At 47.6% G+C, this 16,314-nt stretch overlaps 1 protein-coding gene across 6 annotated transcripts in view; it reads left to right on the forward strand.

The window, feature by feature from the left end:
- ARHGAP10 (Rho GTPase activating protein 10) overlaps positions 1 to 16,014 on the forward strand; it is a 337,402-nt gene extending 321,388 nt beyond the window's left edge. For 3 of the 6 annotated variants that reach the window (XM_054486509.2, XM_063664171.1, XM_063664170.1), the window contains 3 exons: positions 6,369 to 6,521; positions 7,643 to 7,734; positions 15,230 to 16,014. In XM_054486509.2, the coding sequence (XP_054342484.1) occupies positions 6,369 to 6,521; positions 7,643 to 7,734; positions 15,230 to 15,318 (334 nt within the window). In that variant the 3' untranslated portion in view covers positions 15,319 to 16,014. The remainder of the gene's footprint in view (positions 1 to 6,368; positions 6,522 to 7,642; positions 7,735 to 15,229) is intronic. The other 3 variants (XM_054486510.2, XM_063664173.1, XM_063664172.1) reach the window with 1 other exon arrangement.
- The last annotated feature ends 300 nt before the right edge of the window (positions 16,015 to 16,314 follow it).

A 16,314-nucleotide genomic window follows, 5' to 3' on the forward strand; every position in this document is an offset into this window, starting at 1 on the left:
CAACTTTAGATTTTTTAAATGATGACATCTACTTAATATAGTCATACTTTTTTCCCTTTGCATAGCTGATTTGCTGTCTTTTGGTAAATTAAATGGTTAGTGATGATATAACCCTAGAAATCAGAGGTAAGATCTGACCCAGAAATATGTAATAGTAGTGAGGGCTTCGTTTATTGACTGTTTGCTATGCTCCAGTGCTTTACGCCTATCATCTCATTTAAACCCACAGTGACCCAGCCGATGAGTCATGACTCTCTTCACGTTAGCTGAGGGAGTTTAGGTTGCTCAGCCAAGTTTCAGTTGTGGATGACACTAAGTGCAGGCTAATGATGGTAACTGTGGGCCAACCTCTGGGGGGGCACTCATAAGTCATTCGATTCCTCCTCAGCATAGCCTCTAGCTATTGACAAAAAGAGGAACAAGCCTAGGGGAAGAAGAAACTGCAAGCTGGCACTCAGCCAGCAATGGCAGTGCCAGCTCTGGCACCCAGGTCTCTCTGCAGAGTGGCAGAGTCTTAGGCATTTGTAATTTGCATGTGTACGATCCTTCAATGGCCCCTCTTTGCCTTTAGGTTATGATCGTGCCTCCTGAATATCCTGGTACTCGCATCTCTCTCACATTCTTTCCATATTCCGTTCTAGTCACTGAAAAGGACTTGAGGGTCTGAGATCTGTGCTGTCTTGTCAAAACAGGGTTTACTAGAAACGTGACCTTGAGTAAGTTGCTTTCACCTTTCTGAGATGGTCTTCTCATATGTCATGTGGAATAATAGGGTGGTTGGGAATAAGTGAACTAGTGCCTGCATGTTGCATCTAGCACAGGGCTAGATTGCACAGTTGTGCCTCACATGAGCCTGGGTGTGGGGAGGTGATGATGATGTTGACTATGGTAGCATCAGCTTCAGCATTAGCGCCACACAGATGCTGCCTCCTCCAGGAAGCCCTCCTGGCTATCCCCATGGTTATTAGGTGCTCCCTCCACTCTTCCTCTGAGGGACCCTGGGCATATCTCTACATGGCTCTCAGTGCCTGTATTATGGTTATTAATTGGGCATTCTCCACTCACTTGGCTGGAGAGCAGGTGGTGTCACGGTTTTCTGGGTGTCCCCAGGGACTAGCACAAGGCCTGACAGGAAGTCCTCAGACCGTAAATGATGAGCCAGTGGGTCTACTCTGAACCTTCCTTGATGGGCAGCAAAGGCCTTCTCCCCCAACCCCGTGGGTTATGGCGACTTGCATATTACAGGCCTTTGTTTCTCTGCACTGCTGTTGTCCCTCGGTTTGCTTGTGTGGAGCCAAACAATGTGCTTGCGTGTGGAGTTCTCCCTCTCCTGGCACTTAAGAAATAACTGGCATTTATTTGAACAGAGATTTTCCCATAATATACAGATCTACAATATTTCCTTCTGTCTTTATTAAAATTTTCAAACACTCTTGCCCAGGACAGCTGTTCTAGACTTATGCTGTATGTTTCCCAGACTGGCATGAAAGATCATTTCACTAATGTGTTAGCTTCTGCTCAGAGACCTGGCAAATGAGAGTTTAGAATCTTTCATTGCAGGGCAAACTTCTGATTTGATCTCGCATTGTATAACCATAGTGAAATATCTTGGTATTTGGGGGATTTAGTCACTTCAAATAAACATTCATTTCTTTTCTTAATGCGTATTCTCCTCGCTCTACCCTTTTGAATTTAGGTTGCACTCAGTGCTTATACAGGCTGGAATCAGGGGCTTGTATCTCTAGTGCTGCCCAAAGCCTGACCTGTCTATATTGTGCCAGAAATGTTTGTTAGATGCAGGAGTTCTCTGGTGATCAGTGCAGCTGGTGTCGAGTTTTAACAGTTAAGGCCCCTACTCCCTTCCCCCTTTCTGAAATGTTTGTGATCTGCCGCTGCCAGAATGTTTTTAATATGCGTGGAGCGTAGAGTCTGGTACTGGAGGCGATTGGATCACAGTTTGAATCAGAAGCAGCATGGACTGCTGATCTGTTCCATTTTCTAAAAATACACTTTGTAAAGTAACCACATATACAGCACTGTCATAATTTCATGTTTTGGGGTTTGGCCCCACTGCTGCACGTGAAAGCTACAAGGTCTTTCCCCGAAATTCAGGCCCGTGTTTCCAAGCAAGAGTGTTGACTCTTTTTAAAGAAGAGAGTTTCCTCATCCTTTACACAAATGCATATTCTTTCCCTGCTTACTGTCTTCCCAGCTCTTCCACTCACCCCACCTAAACACAAGAAATGCCTCTGTAGCCTCGGGAACAGTCAGGTAGACTTTCAATCTATGGATTTTCAGGAACGTGTTTCCAAGTTAGCAATTTGAAATCTTCATGTGCTTTTAGTGAAACACTCTTGTTTCTATTTGTCCCCTTTCTTTGAGAAAGAAGGAGGGTGATGTTGGCTTTCCATACCGAAGATGGAGAGGAATCCTGTTTTAGGAGAAGCCTTTTGCAGTGTAGTGTGTTAAGTTGGGAAGATAACGAACAGATATTAGTAGTTCTGTATATTTCTGTCTTGGTAAACGTGATTTCTGAGCTTTTTAGGAACAGTTGACTTCTTCCTCCATTTTCGCGAACTGCAACTTGGCTTTCAGGAAACTTGTGGCACTTAGGTACTTTTTTGTACTTGGTCAGTAGCTTGGCATTAAACAGAATTGGTGGTTTGTGCTCATGCCAGTCTTACTAATCAAAAATCCGTAGTTAAAGGGACAACAAGAAAAAAAGGCAATAAATAGATTTTTTAAATGTTTAAATTTGGGAAATGGTAGGAAAGGACTCTCAAAATATTTCATTATGTTCTAGCACATAATGAGCTTTTAATTATTATTTCACTAATCACCTTTGATCTTTTTCCCAAAGATGTTCTTGGGGAAAAAGCTGGGGCTCTCCCCTGAACCACAGAGTACAAAAAAAATGATCTGGTGAGTGTTTTAGTTCTCCCAAGGATGATACTGTCAAGAACTGTGAAGGGTCTGAAATTGTACCCTGCTTGCGAGCTACCAAATTAGCCTACCATCGTTTCCGGGATGCTGGCAGAAGGCGTGGGACTCGCGGTCAGAGCCAGCAGCCTCTTCTAATCACAGCAATGACAATATCAGTGTTTTCTTGTGCCAGTTCCCTGAGTTCCAGTTCCTACAAGGCGAGGCAGCTTGGGCCAGGTCACACCTACACGCCTCAAGAGAGAAACCTGGAGCTTAGAAAACCCAGATCTTTTGTGATGGGTAAAGCCCACTCTTTGAGAGAGAGAGGAGAGAGAGAGGGGGGAGAGATATGCCTTAGGGCTCAGTTCTCTCTTGGAGCCCAGGTTGAGGAAAAGCTGTTCGTCCTTTGCTTACGGGCTGCCATTCCAAAATGCCTCGTGTTCCTTGAAAATGCTTTAAATAAAAGAAGGGAAAGAGAATATCGGAAATTCTCTTTTAAAACTAATACTTTCCTCTACTGTTTTTTGAGAAAATGTAGGTATTACATTTTAAATAATATTTTAAAAATTTTTTCAATTCTTCTTATTAAAAAGTTACCCAAAGTTTGGAAGGTAGGAGATGGTTACATAATGAAGCTCATGTTTACTTTTTTTTTTTTTGGCCTTCCAAAAAATATGGACAGTTTGCTTTTGGGAGACACTATGAAACATGGCATCATCTGACGTGTACTGGCTTTAGATGTGCACCCATTACACAACTTAAGTATATTTACTCACTTGCCTCACCTGATCCTTCCCGGCCGACAAGCCTCTGAAAAATTTCCTCTATCCAAGCAGCTACTGTGCTGGTTCCCAAACCTTGTTTGGCTGCACAGGTCTCTTCTTTCACAGGCTTCCAGTTGTCCACACATCTCATTGCCTCATCTCCATAGAGACTGTCTCCAGCCTTGCACGTTGCCCCGTCTTGTGAATATTCCAGCTCACAGTGTGTCTGCCCTTGTGGGGTTCTGAAATCAAAGGAGTTACCTAGTAGAGGCTTCTGAGACACACCCAGGAAATCACATACAGAAACTTAAGTCTACATGGGAAGTCTGGGAGGTAATCTTGGTGAACCGGTTAGTGCTAGATCACATAGCGCATGTGTGAAACAGCAACAGAAAGATCACAAAAAAACAAAAAAGATGAATGTGGAGAACTTGACCCTGGACAAGGACTGCTGATTCTGTGTTCCTGTTTTGGGATGAGATGGAGAAAGCTAGGGTGCAGGACAGGCAGGCCTTTCTGTTTCGTATCTGTCATTACGGTGGTTCTTTCATTTTCTAAAAACCGAGGGGTATTTTCCCTAAACACACACACACATACCCCCCCACCCACGGGTGTTTTCATGGAGGTTTTCTTTTTTTTTTTAAAGAAAGATGTGAGGACTAAGCAGACAATACCTATAAAATTTATGCTCTTTATTTTTCAAGGGCTACATAAGTATAGTCACATAGTTACTTTATCTTCTTCCTGTAACTGTCCTCCCTCTAGGCAGATGGATGGCAGTCATTGACGATTTAAGACTCTGAAGAGCTGATGGGGGTGTGGCAAAACATCTCATCTTCCTCCATTCACACCCTCCAAGCACCTTGAATAATTGCTGGGAGATAACTTGGCAATTGTTTGGTTAACTGTGGCCTTAATTCCCTGCCAGGGCTTCACTCACACCTACCTCTCCTTTCCCTTCCTGATTAGTAAGACAACATTCAACGTTCCTTTTCTGCTAAAAAAAAAAAAAAAAAATGAAGTGACTTTTGTGACTGGTGATACAGATCACTTTAAGATTTATAACATATCTTGCCTTGGGATAAAATAGATTTTATGACTCCCAGATGAATGGCTGGATAGGGGAATTGTAAATAAGCTCTTCGAAGAATAATTTTTTTTTTAAATGATCCCCTTTTTTTCCTGACCAAAGCATAGGAAAGCTTCTGTGTATTAAATACCTGCCAAGTCAATTATGCACCAGATTTGTAAAATCCAGTTTTGGTTTTAGAGCTTTCTAATTTGGTTGCTCAGATGTTGGCTGATGGCTCCATGTCCCCACCACTCTGCCTGGCTTCGTGAGATCTGGAAAAAGAGTTAAAGAGCTTCCTGTGGAGGCAAGAGAAATACTTGAAGCCATGAGAGAACAACCAGTATCAACGTGCCCTTTCATTTATTGATGTCGCAGGCCTTCAGGGAAGGTGTATGGGTTAGAGAGGCCACAGGGGGAGTATTTGGGGAGGTGGAACTGGAGCTGAGCCAAGGAAGGGCAAGATTAGAGCAGGGCGGGGAGCTTGAGAGGAAAGGCAAAGCTTGAGGCAGAGGTGGGAGCGCCAGGAAGCAGAGCTGTGGCAGACAGGGGAGGCTGCTGGGGTGGGACGGCCCCTGGTAGGCGAGCAGGTGCAGGAGCATCGTGTATGGGGAGACAAGTGGGTAAACTTGGCCCTAGGATGCTGACTGTTACCGTGTTGGAGGATTGCACCTAGGGGCTGGCCAGGAGACCATGCTGGTACTGAAGAACACGGTGCTAGTTCTCCGGCAGGGGAAACAATCTGAGAGCATGCTGAGGAGTGCAGAAGCCTAGGGAAACTGCTCGTGGAAACTGGTGTACTGGTTTAGTAGAAGACGGGGTATCTTAGGTGAAGAGCACCTGGGTGCTGCAGACAGGGAACACGTGTGTGTTCAAAATGTCACTGAATGAAACGAGACACTTCTCAAGGGAATGTCATAAACCATAGTCGCCTCCAGTTCTGAGGTCACTGAAGAGTAATTCAGATTAACACGCATCAACTATTTGAACTCTCCCTCTGTGCTTAGAGGCCATTCCAGGTGTCTGTTCACTGACCTGTTTACATTAACTTTAAAAAAAAAGGGAAATATTGAGAAATGCTCTGGTCACCAGAAGTTTTTGCTGTTCATTGGTTTCTAAGTCTTTGGCCCTCTCTAGAGGAAGCCTGAATCCAGTGGCATTTTCTTCTGAATTGCCACACGTGTAGGAGCAGGTGAAAGATCTTTAAATGTTTAGCTGATCTTTTGCAGCTGCCGGTCATGTGCTTGATGCTAGATTCCTGTGGTTTTCCTTATAATTAGAAAAAGTGAATACCTTGAATGTCCTACTACTCCTTTGATCAATTAGATTCTGGTTTTCTAATTAGTGACCTCATAGGGTGCTAGCAGGTTGGACAGATTGGAGAACTTGGAGGACAGTAAGACAGCTTGAGTTGGGGGTTGTGGCTGGTTTCTGGGTTGTTGGAATCTGTAGTTTGGGCTGCAGCCCCGGCAGGATGCAGAGAGGACTCCGTCCCTACTGGTCAGGCATGATAGGGGAATTAGTGACCTAGTCATCTGGGATTGGGATGTTGTGCATTTCGTGTTCTGTGGCCTTTCTGCTATTAATCCTGTCCTTCAAACTCCTACCCTTAGCCCAGGCCAGACCCGATCGTCTGTGGTCCAGTGGCTTAATCCACAGTCTCCAACCACAACAAGCTCCAACACAGCTGTGACACCTCTTTCACCCGGGTCGTCCCCTTTCCCCTTTTCTCCTCCTGCTACTGTAGCGGACAAGCCACCTGAAAGGTACGTGGTTTGGAGTGGAATGTGGAATACGGTGGCAGCACACACAGGGGGCTTGATGAACCTGAGCAGGTTCTTGTGTTCTCTGCTGGCAAAAGCTTGCCCAGATACCCCCAGCATCCCGGACTTCATGGACAGCACTTACCACCTTGTATCAGGGCCGTGCCTCACCCAGTTCACTAGCAAGGATGTTCTTTGGAGAATTTGCCTTACATGAGACTTGCTTGAGCCTACTCTGTCTTTGTGGTGCTGATCGTGCATTTATGAAGAAGTTCTTATTTTGGAAGAACTTCTTGCTCATGAGTATAAAGCATATTCTTTGTTTTAAAAGTAGGCAAGCTGGCACTGGAAACATTCACTTCCGTGGCATCCAGTGGCCAAGTCCGTAGAGGACCCCGCTGCTGGCCTCCAGCAGCCTCTTCCACCTGTAGTGGCTCAGGTGCTTCTTCCTGTCAGTGGCTTCCCCCACGCCAGTGAGGCGAGGCGTTTCCTTTGGATTTGATTAGACTGGCTAAAAGCATGGTTTCCATCCTTTCCACGCCTGGACACAGAGGTTGCTTTAACAAATGGTGAGAAGCTGGGCCTGGTGTGCCTTTCTTGGGGCGGAGGCAGGGTGTAAAGAAAGAAGACTCAGGCAAGAGCAACAAGCCCCTTCCAGAGCGATGGCCACCCGGGGTGGATCTGGGCCGGTGGTTTCTCACCTGTGGAGTGTGTGGCTGTGCCGCCTCCCTCCACTGGCTGGCCGTGTGTCTCCAGGTGCGTGTGCTTTTCCTAATAGACCAACTGTGCCAGCTACTTGGAGATAAACATGTCCTGTGGTTCTAACAGTGCTGAATGGTAGGAAAGGGCATCCCACCAGGCAGGGAGGAGAATTAGGTGAAGTGATTCAGTGACAGCTCCTCAGAGAGGCTCCCTGAGGAAAGGCTTGAATTGGAAACCCATCATTTACTTGAAAATCAAGTACTGTTCTTAGCCTGAAGTTCACTTCCACGTTAATTTCTTTTTCGGGAGGAGTTGCCCTACTGGTGACATCAATGAGATTTGGGGAAGGGGGGTTGGGAGGTGAGGTTTCTCTCTGTTTTCCACATTTTCATTGGTGTCTTTTGTATTCTCTTTCTTTTCAGCATTAGCAGTCGGAAGGCTCGAGCCGTATATCCGTGTGAAGCAGAACACAGCTCGGAATTATCTTTTGAAATAGGAGCAATTTTTGAGGATGGTAAGTGTTAGTGGGAGCTTCGTCTATTAATCCTGTCCACAGGATTAATAAGTCTGCAGCACGGAGTGAGCAGTCAGCGATGGTGCTGTTGTTGGGAGGGCGAGTCTCCCGCTTGATGCTTTGGACTGGATTAAGTGGCTGCGTTCGGCTCCCAGACCCCAATGCCAGGGGCCTGTCGTTGATGGCTGGAATGCCACTGTGCTCACCTCTTGATTACTCTCCGACCCATCTCATCTTGTGGGTCTTCATTCAGGTCATCTCTCTCCTGACGGGAAGAAGCTAGTGTCGCTTGGACTTAAGAAATATTTCTGATTTGCACACTTTATTTTCTTTGTTCTCCCAGAGTTGCTAACCAAGTCCTTTAAATGCTTCGGGTTTACCAACTCTGAGTCAACAGAGGATACTACTGTCCTTAAAAATTTTTGATTTCTATTTCTCTTACCATTTTTGTGCTTTACATTTTTGCTGATTTGAACAGTGTGTGAGTCTCCAGATTCAGGTATTGACTTTGCATATTGAAACAAGGGTGTAGCTTTTGAGGATTTAATATTCATACACAAGCATTTAGGAGCTATGCCTGGTTAAATATTTCAAAAAGTTCTCTTATGGCTCAGTGTCTTTTTTCTCCTGCTCTTGCTTTCTTCCCTCCCCAGTCCTGCTAATTATCAAATGCATTGGTTGCTGTGGAAACCGTGATGTCGTGTGTGGGTGGAGCTCCTCAGAAGAGTTCCAGGGAAGCAGTAGGAACCTTAGATGCTTGGAATGGAATGGTTGATTATCCAGAATGTTTGGGATATGTGGAATGTATCAACACGAGGCACAGTGGTGTACTGTCAGTAATGCAGCATTTGCTGACGATTGTTTTTTAGAAAGCAAGTTGCTTCATTTAGAATAGATTTCTATATGCGTCATATGTACTCTTCAGAGACAAGAGACTCCTGGTAGTGTCAGAAAACAAACAACAACAACAAAACCCCACATGCAACAGAATTAGACTTTGTGGAGAAATTTTGTTCTTGGAATAGAAGCAAGATCATTCCTCCATCACCATAACATACATGCAGTTTTGCCAAGAGAATGTGGAACGTAGCTGCCCTGCCCCAGGCCTGTCTCATGTTGGCACACCATATGGCTGAAGGGGGAGGCTGCGATGGTAGTATTGAAACACACTCATTTGAGAAATATGATGAATTTTTATTTTGTGTGATTGGATTTGTTTAGAAGACTCTGAACTCCCTCCTGCAGTATGGTTTGTGAGATAGTTACCTTGGTAGAAGGTGTATCTACTAGGATACCTTAGGCTGCAGGTAACAAAAATTGACAGAACTGGTTGAATCAATCATGAAGATGGATTAAAGTCAGGTGCAGTGGTGTACGCCTGTTGTGCCAGCTACTGCAGAGGCTGAGGCAGGAGGATCACTTGTGCCCAGGAGTTCGAGGCCAGCCTGGATAACACAGTGAGACTCCATCTCAAAAAAAAAAGGGTTGGGGAGATTAGCTTACACAATTAGTAAGTTTGGAAGTAGGGAGCTCTAATTTTAATTCATATTCTCAAAGGTGTTGTCAAAGACCAAGGTATTTCCATCTCTCTGTGGAACTGCTCTCTGCTGGTGGACCTGGGCCTCTGTCTGGTTGCCCTGGCGGGAGTGAGGTGACTGCCACAGTTCCATGTATCATGGCCACACTCTGGCGGAAGGAGGTGTCTCATCCTTGTGTTCCTTTAAAAATGAGAAAACTTTTCCAGGAATTTCCTCCTAGTTTACCCGTCCTCACATCCCAGTATGCAGAACTGAGTCACATGCTTACCCTAAATCCATCATTTGCAAGGATTTAGACCAATCAGAATCACACAGAGTATAGGATACCTGCTCTGGGCACACAGCCATGTGAATGAGGGCCAGTGCCTAAAGCCAATGCAGATCTGCCAGTTTGGATAAAAGGGGACAGGCTGGTAGGCGTCTGACCCAGGAGACTTACGTTCTCCAGGTCTAAAGTCCAGAGATGACTTGGAGTCTTCCTAAAAAGAAAGTGTGCATGTACACACGTACACATACATAGTCACACATTTGTACATATGTACACACATGTGCACACAAATACCAGTGTCTCTGTGTGTTTTGGAGGAGGAGAGCCACTGACTGCAGGCAACGTGGATTCTGAACTCTGCAGTTATTTTGCCTGGGCTCGCACCATGGCTTTCTTACCTTCCGCGTGACTCGGGACAGGCTCCTTTAGGACTCTGTGCAGCTGATTCTTCACCCTCAGCGGCAGGGATGGCCACAACATTGATGTTGTATCAAGATAGCATTGGGGCTACTAGAAAAAGAGGGTTCTGAGTTGCTATAGACGTATGGCGGAGAGGCTGCTGACCACGATGCCACACTGGGCACATCGTAGTGTGCCACAGACGAGGCTACGTTTTGAGCCAGTTTGTGTCTCCCTCGGGTTCTGTGCTCTGCAGTGCTGGTATCCAGCTCTGTCAGGACTTTGCTGGCTGGGGCACCCCGGGTGTCTCAGGAGCTCCTCATTTTGTCCCTCCCCTAAGGCTGGCTACTTGGAAAAATGCGTTGTGGATGTGTTGACACCCTCTCCCTACCTAGGGATGTGAGCGTCTCATTTAATGTGAGCTACTTGTCTTGTAGGTGCCGCCCTGATTCTTTTGTAGCAGAGCAGGTAACAGTGGAAGGCATTGAGAATCAACAGCACTAGGCTTGCTGCTTAATAGGGACACTTCTTCAAAGGGTATAGTAAGTTTAAAGCCCTTAAGCAGGGTTTATCTGTGTGTGTGTTTGCACCTTACATCTTCTGTGCATAGTTGATCTCTTAGCTAGTTAAAAGCAGGTGCTTGCCCAGAACACATCTAGTGAAGCCCTTCCTTAAATGGCTATTGGGTCTTCCTGTCTGACAACTGACACTAAGAAGACAGACTGGCAGGTCATCTGACCACGGCTTCTGTGGAGCCAGGCAGTGCTCCAAGTGGCCACTCTAGACAGCTCAGCCCACAGGAGTACTGCTGGGAATGCTCCCTTTCTGCAGACCAGCAATACTTAGTGTCCCTGGAATGCCCAAGACATTTTTCCTGTGTTCAGTTATCCATTTGGAGTCTTCCAGCCTCCATAGATGCTCTTGCAGTGCAATTCCTTCTTGTACCTCATACAGGCAACAAAGGAAATTGGTTTATGCCACCCAGTGGCCTTTGGAGAAAACAAACTAGAGGTCAGAGTGACCCCTGGGCGGCCTCGTCAGTAGTTATGCGGTTTGGGATGTGTGCAGCTGTGAGATAGCCTGACCCGGAGTGTGGTTGGCACAGAGATCTCTAGCAATTGTGTAGCTCCGTGACTGTCCTTGTTCTTTGCTCTTAGTGGGTGGGCCTGGACTTAAGTTAGGAGTTCCAATTCTAGACGGAAGATGTATTTCTCTAGTAGAGTCACTAATGCCTAGCTGTTTCTTTGGGGCAATGCCTCCCAACGCCCCCGACCCCCACCCCGCAACCCTCGGGAGAGGGCTGTGTTTGTAAGGTCTCAGGGCAGTGACGTTCCTGTGATGGCCAGAGGGACCTTTCCCTTTTCTCTGGGCCTGGGGAATCCTGGAAATAGGTTTTGCTGGTGACCACCAATCAGTCCTGCTGTCTTTCCAGACAGGTGCGCTCCAGTCAGATGGGCAGTGGTTGCCTCCCCAGGGGCAGGGTTGGGAAGGGTACTGAGGCAGGTGGTTTCCAGGAGCGACCCCACGTGGCGGCAGCAGCAGCAGCGGGGCTGTTTTCCTGGCTGTCCCAGGCTCTTTGTCAACATCCACATGTAGATGTGGGGGAGCAGGTGTGGCCCAAATTAATCCTTAAAAGCCTCTGGTGATTAAACTGTAAAGGTCTCAGATAGACACAGAATAATCCCTGGAAAACAATTTGGCATTATCTTGGAAAGTTGATCACATATAGACCTCACAGCCCAGCGATGTGGTTGCCAGATAGATTCCTAGCACAGGGGAATCTGAGAAAAAAATATTGAGTGAAAAAATAAGTTCCAGATGACTATGCGCTTCTGACTTATGTGCTTCTGGTTAAGCTCACACATATGCAAAATAAATAGGATATTATTAGGGATATGTGCTTGTGTGACAAAACTGAATTTTACCCATAGCCGTGGTAAGATAGTGAGAAACACAACATTCAAGCTACTGGTCGCCTCGGGGTGGGAGATAGGACAGAGCCCAGGACGCAGCCTCCCTGTGGGTCCTGTGGCAGTTCTGAAGTTGAGTGTGGGTTCCCGGCACTCACCGTGTGATGATGACACTTCAGTGATTTCAGTACTTGTCACATACACTGTCTACATTATGCTGAAAACTGAGTTGGTGGAAGGGACCTGCCTCTCTTTGGTGCTACTTGGGGTCCCCACCTCACACCCGTCTTGTTCCCTTGTTGTGGTCTAAAGGCTGTGAGGACACCGTGGCTGAAGCAGAGTGAGGCTCCTGGACTGAGACCTGCAGGCACAGGGAGGGTGCGTGGGAAATGACAGACACTGAGGCTGCCATGTTCTCCACCCATAAGAATGGAAAAGCAGAGCCCTGTTGTCGGCGTAGACACTGCTCGGGGGAAGAGTGGTGTGATAAACTAGGAGAGGAGCCCCAGATGGGTATTTTGGGGTGCAGTGCTACTGAGAGAGGTCAGATCTTCAGAGAGGGAGGGAGAGCCTGCCAGCCTTATCTGCAACTGCAGAGCTACTTTTCCTGTGCTTGGGGATGCCTTGCTGTTGGTCTCCAGACCCTTCTAGCCCACCCCGCCCACCGCTCGGCTGGGTCCACTTCCAGGGCTCTTGGATGTTACAAGATCCCCCTTGGTCGCCTCTGTAAAGCAGTGACATCTCTCTCCCTACTGGCTTCTGCCTTCCAGGGAGGGGAGGGCTGGGGAGGTGGTGAATGGGGTTGTGGAGGTGTCTCTCTGGTTTGTTGGTTGGAGAGGTGCAGGATTCCCGGCCTGGCCTTGGTTTCCCCAGTCAAGCCTCCTTTCACCTCCAGCGTTGTAGAAAATCACCTTTTTCCTCCCCTGTTCATCCTGTCTTTTATTAATACCGAGTCTGTGCTTGCACAAGTGTGTGATGTGTATAGGGTAGGAGGAGAAATAGTGAGCATGTGCAGGTGAGACTATATTTGAGACTATCTTACTGCCTCCTCATAGCAGGTCCTGCAAGCTAAGTGCTAGTAACCCTGTGTTGCAGGTAACAGCCGAGCAAGGCCCAGGGGTTAATTTCCCAGATGCATCTAGGTAGCCAGGAGTCTCCTCTAGGGCTCTGACTTCAGCCCTGGGCCCCTTGCCACTCAGGCCCCCACATTGTTACAACCCTGAGGGCCTGTTTTGCATAGAATCTAAAGCTTTTCCCTGATGGTGGCTGCACACTAGTAGCACTGCCAGCTGGGGTGTTTGGATGAAGTGAGAAGTCTCTAAAAATCCCGGTATGAAGAACAATGTCAGGGTCAAGGTCAGTGAAGGCATGAAGAAAGTGACTTGCTGCCAGATCGCTTTGAGAGCACATCTCTGATTTTGCTTATTCATTCAGTACACAGATAATCATGTGTCTGACACGGTGCTAGGTGCTGGGTCTCATGTTACATATGTTACATGCTCTCATAGTCTGGACTAGAAGAGAATGTTTCAGTGTGTCTCTCCTATATATACATGTATGTGTGCACACACGCACACAGAACATGTAGGGTGCATAACTGGGAGCCCCGACCTGGTCTGGAGCCAGGAGAGGAGTCCCGGAAGTGGGGGGATGCTGAAGCTGCTCTTTGAAGCATGAGTAGGTGCTGTCCAGGCATAAAGGCAGGGAATAGCATTCAGGCCCAAGGGAACAGCTCCACGGAGGCCTTGAAGCCAGAAGCTTGTTGAATTTAAGGAAAGTGCAGGCGGTTAGGGGAATGCAGACAGCCGGAATGTGTTCCTGTTCATCCACGGGAGGGAAGAACAAACAGTTACCTTGTTGCAAAGGACAATTAGAATTGGATTGTCCGTGTCTTCCAAACTGTGGGCAGCTATACCTTAGAGGACCATGAACTCAATTCGCTGAGTTGCAATTAGCATTCAAAGAATAATACTTTTCTACACAAATCCATGGGGAAAAAAATAATACAGAAAGGAAGGCATTGCGTGCGTACAGTGAGGGTAAGAGTATTGCTTCATGAAACTTGTGTGTGTTATGGATGTGTATGCCTGTACTTGGTTTTTGATATGAAATTATTCTCCTGGGTTGTGATCAGAAGCCACCTTTCGAGTTGGTCTGATGGAGTAGCTCATGCCTCCCCTTTCCTTTATGCCACGGCTGCCACGCCTGCACCTGACCATGGTTGGGGGTTTGAGCTGGGGCCTGCCCACAGCTGGGGGTTATGAAATGCTTCTGTATTGCATTTCCGAACACTGGTGAGGAGTGCTTGGACCTGTGCCCTTTGCTGTCCAGGCTGCAGTTTTCTCGTTGAGTATCACGTGAATATTTATGAACGGTCCATTGTGCCAGGCACCGTGCCCAGATGTATAAGGCTCAGGCTTCCTTCAGGAGTTCCCCATCCAGTGTGGGTGACCAGACTCTCAGAGGAGGAGGCATCCAATCAGGTCTTTAAACAGGAGGAATTACCTGGTGAAGAGGTGGGGGAAAGGCATTCCAGGCAGAAGCCACTGCGCTTGCAAAGGCCTGGAGTTGCAGTTGGGATTTCTCTGGATGATTCACTGCAGTTGACATGCATGATGTGCCAGTGGAGTGTGAAGAGCTCCTGGAGGGGCAACTGGAGCCAGGTGCCCAGGGGCCTGTGTTACAGACCAGTAAGGAGCTTGAGTTTGAGGCTGGGAGGGTGGCTCATGCCTGTAATCCCAGCACTTTGGGGGGCCAAGGCAAGTGGATCACCTGAGGTCAGGAGTTTAAGAGCAGGCTGGCCAATGTGGTGAAACCCCATCTCTACTAAAAATACAATAATTAGATTACAGGCATGGTGGTGCGTGCCTGTAATCCCAGCTACTTAGGAGGCTAAGGTGGGAGAATTGCTTGAACCCGGAACGTGCAGATTGCAGTGAGCTGAGATTGTGCCACTGCACTCCAGCCTGGGCGACAGAGTGAGACTCCCTCTCAGGAAGAAAAAAACAAAACAAAACAAAAAACAAAAACAAAAATGCAAAAAGCTTGAGTTTGACTTTAAACAGGGGAGTGATATGATCAGCTCTGTATTCTAGAGAGTTCACTGAGCACGTTTGTGCACAGTGGATTGGAAGGGGCCGGACTCTGGAAACTAGGACACTAGTTAGCAGGCTGCTTTGGGATTGTATAGATGAGGATTGTGGTGGCCAGTGCAGGGAGGCAGAGCCTGTCAATGACCCTGGTGCAGACTTTGTGACCCAACATCCCAGAAGTGGCCCCTGTTCTCTACTGGCCACTCCCTGCTTGAGCTTTTAAGTGAACACCTAGGAGGCAAATACTTGGGGGCATTTTGTAAAAGTGATTTTTCTCTTCTTTTTCAGTACAAACCTCCAGGGAACCTGGCTGGCTAGAAGGGACTCTGAATGGCAAGAGGGGGCTGATTCCACAGAACTACGTCAAGCTGCTGTAGCTCCTGGCCTCAGAGCCCCTGCTGACCCTGGCACCCAGGGACCTGCCTGGGGGCAGAGAGCTGTCTTCCTCCTCCGAGGCTCTGGGCTGCACCCACAGGTACCTCCACACTTGGGAGTTACCATCATCACAATCAGCCTTAGGGGGCAGGGGGTGGCGGGCAGGGATGGGACGCACCACACAGAACTGTGATTGTGGATCAGGAGGGGAATGTCAGGATTCGCAAAATGGACTTTTCATTTGTCAAGTATCGGGACTTGTGATTTTTAATTATCCAGCATATAGAATGAGAGGGAGAGCAGCTTTCTGCCACCTCTGTCGCCTCCACTGGCAGTCACACCACCAGAGCCACCCTGGCTCCCTCTCCTCCCTGAGCACCTGCTGCTGCGATTTTAAAGGGAACTGTACTATTCGCAGTGATAGGTTTGCAGAGTGCGTGCTTGGCTGTGGCAGCCTAGCTTGGAGAGGCTGCTGCTGGTGCAGGGGAGATGGTCTCAAGCCAGAGGGAAGCAGAGATGTGCTTCTCAAGCCTGCCCTTCCTAGACGGCCACCTGCAGGACCCCACACTCACTGCACTGGCAGCGTGCACTGGCGTATTTGTAACAGGCTTCTTGGTGCTCCTCACCCGTGTGCTGTTTTCCAAACACCACCTTTTTGCCTCAAGGTCTCTGTAAATGAAATAAACTGTAATTTACTATTTGATTTGTCTGTCCTAATGTGGGGAAGCGGTCGTGGAAGTCATTGCCCCATCTTGATTTATGAATTGGCAGCCTACAATGGGGACTCGTCTCTCTCTGCTGTTGGCGTGCTCACAGGTAGAATCTGTTAGCGGGGAGCCTGGAGTATTTGGGGTGGGGCGTTTTCCTGGGGGCAGCAGCAGCCTCTGATGTGTGCAGTCCTGGAAGGGCATTCACACCTCCTCCAGTGGCTGCACAGGCCTCTCTACCCTGGTGCCTGCAGGACCTGGAGCAGGGCTGGGGCTTTGGCCCTGGGTGGT

This window comes from Pongo pygmaeus, chromosome 3, assembly GCF_028885625.2.
Source record: "Pongo pygmaeus isolate AG05252 chromosome 3, NHGRI_mPonPyg2-v2.0_pri, whole genome shotgun sequence".
Classification (NCBI taxonomy): Eukaryota; Metazoa; Chordata; class Mammalia; order Primates; family Hominidae; genus Pongo; species Pongo pygmaeus.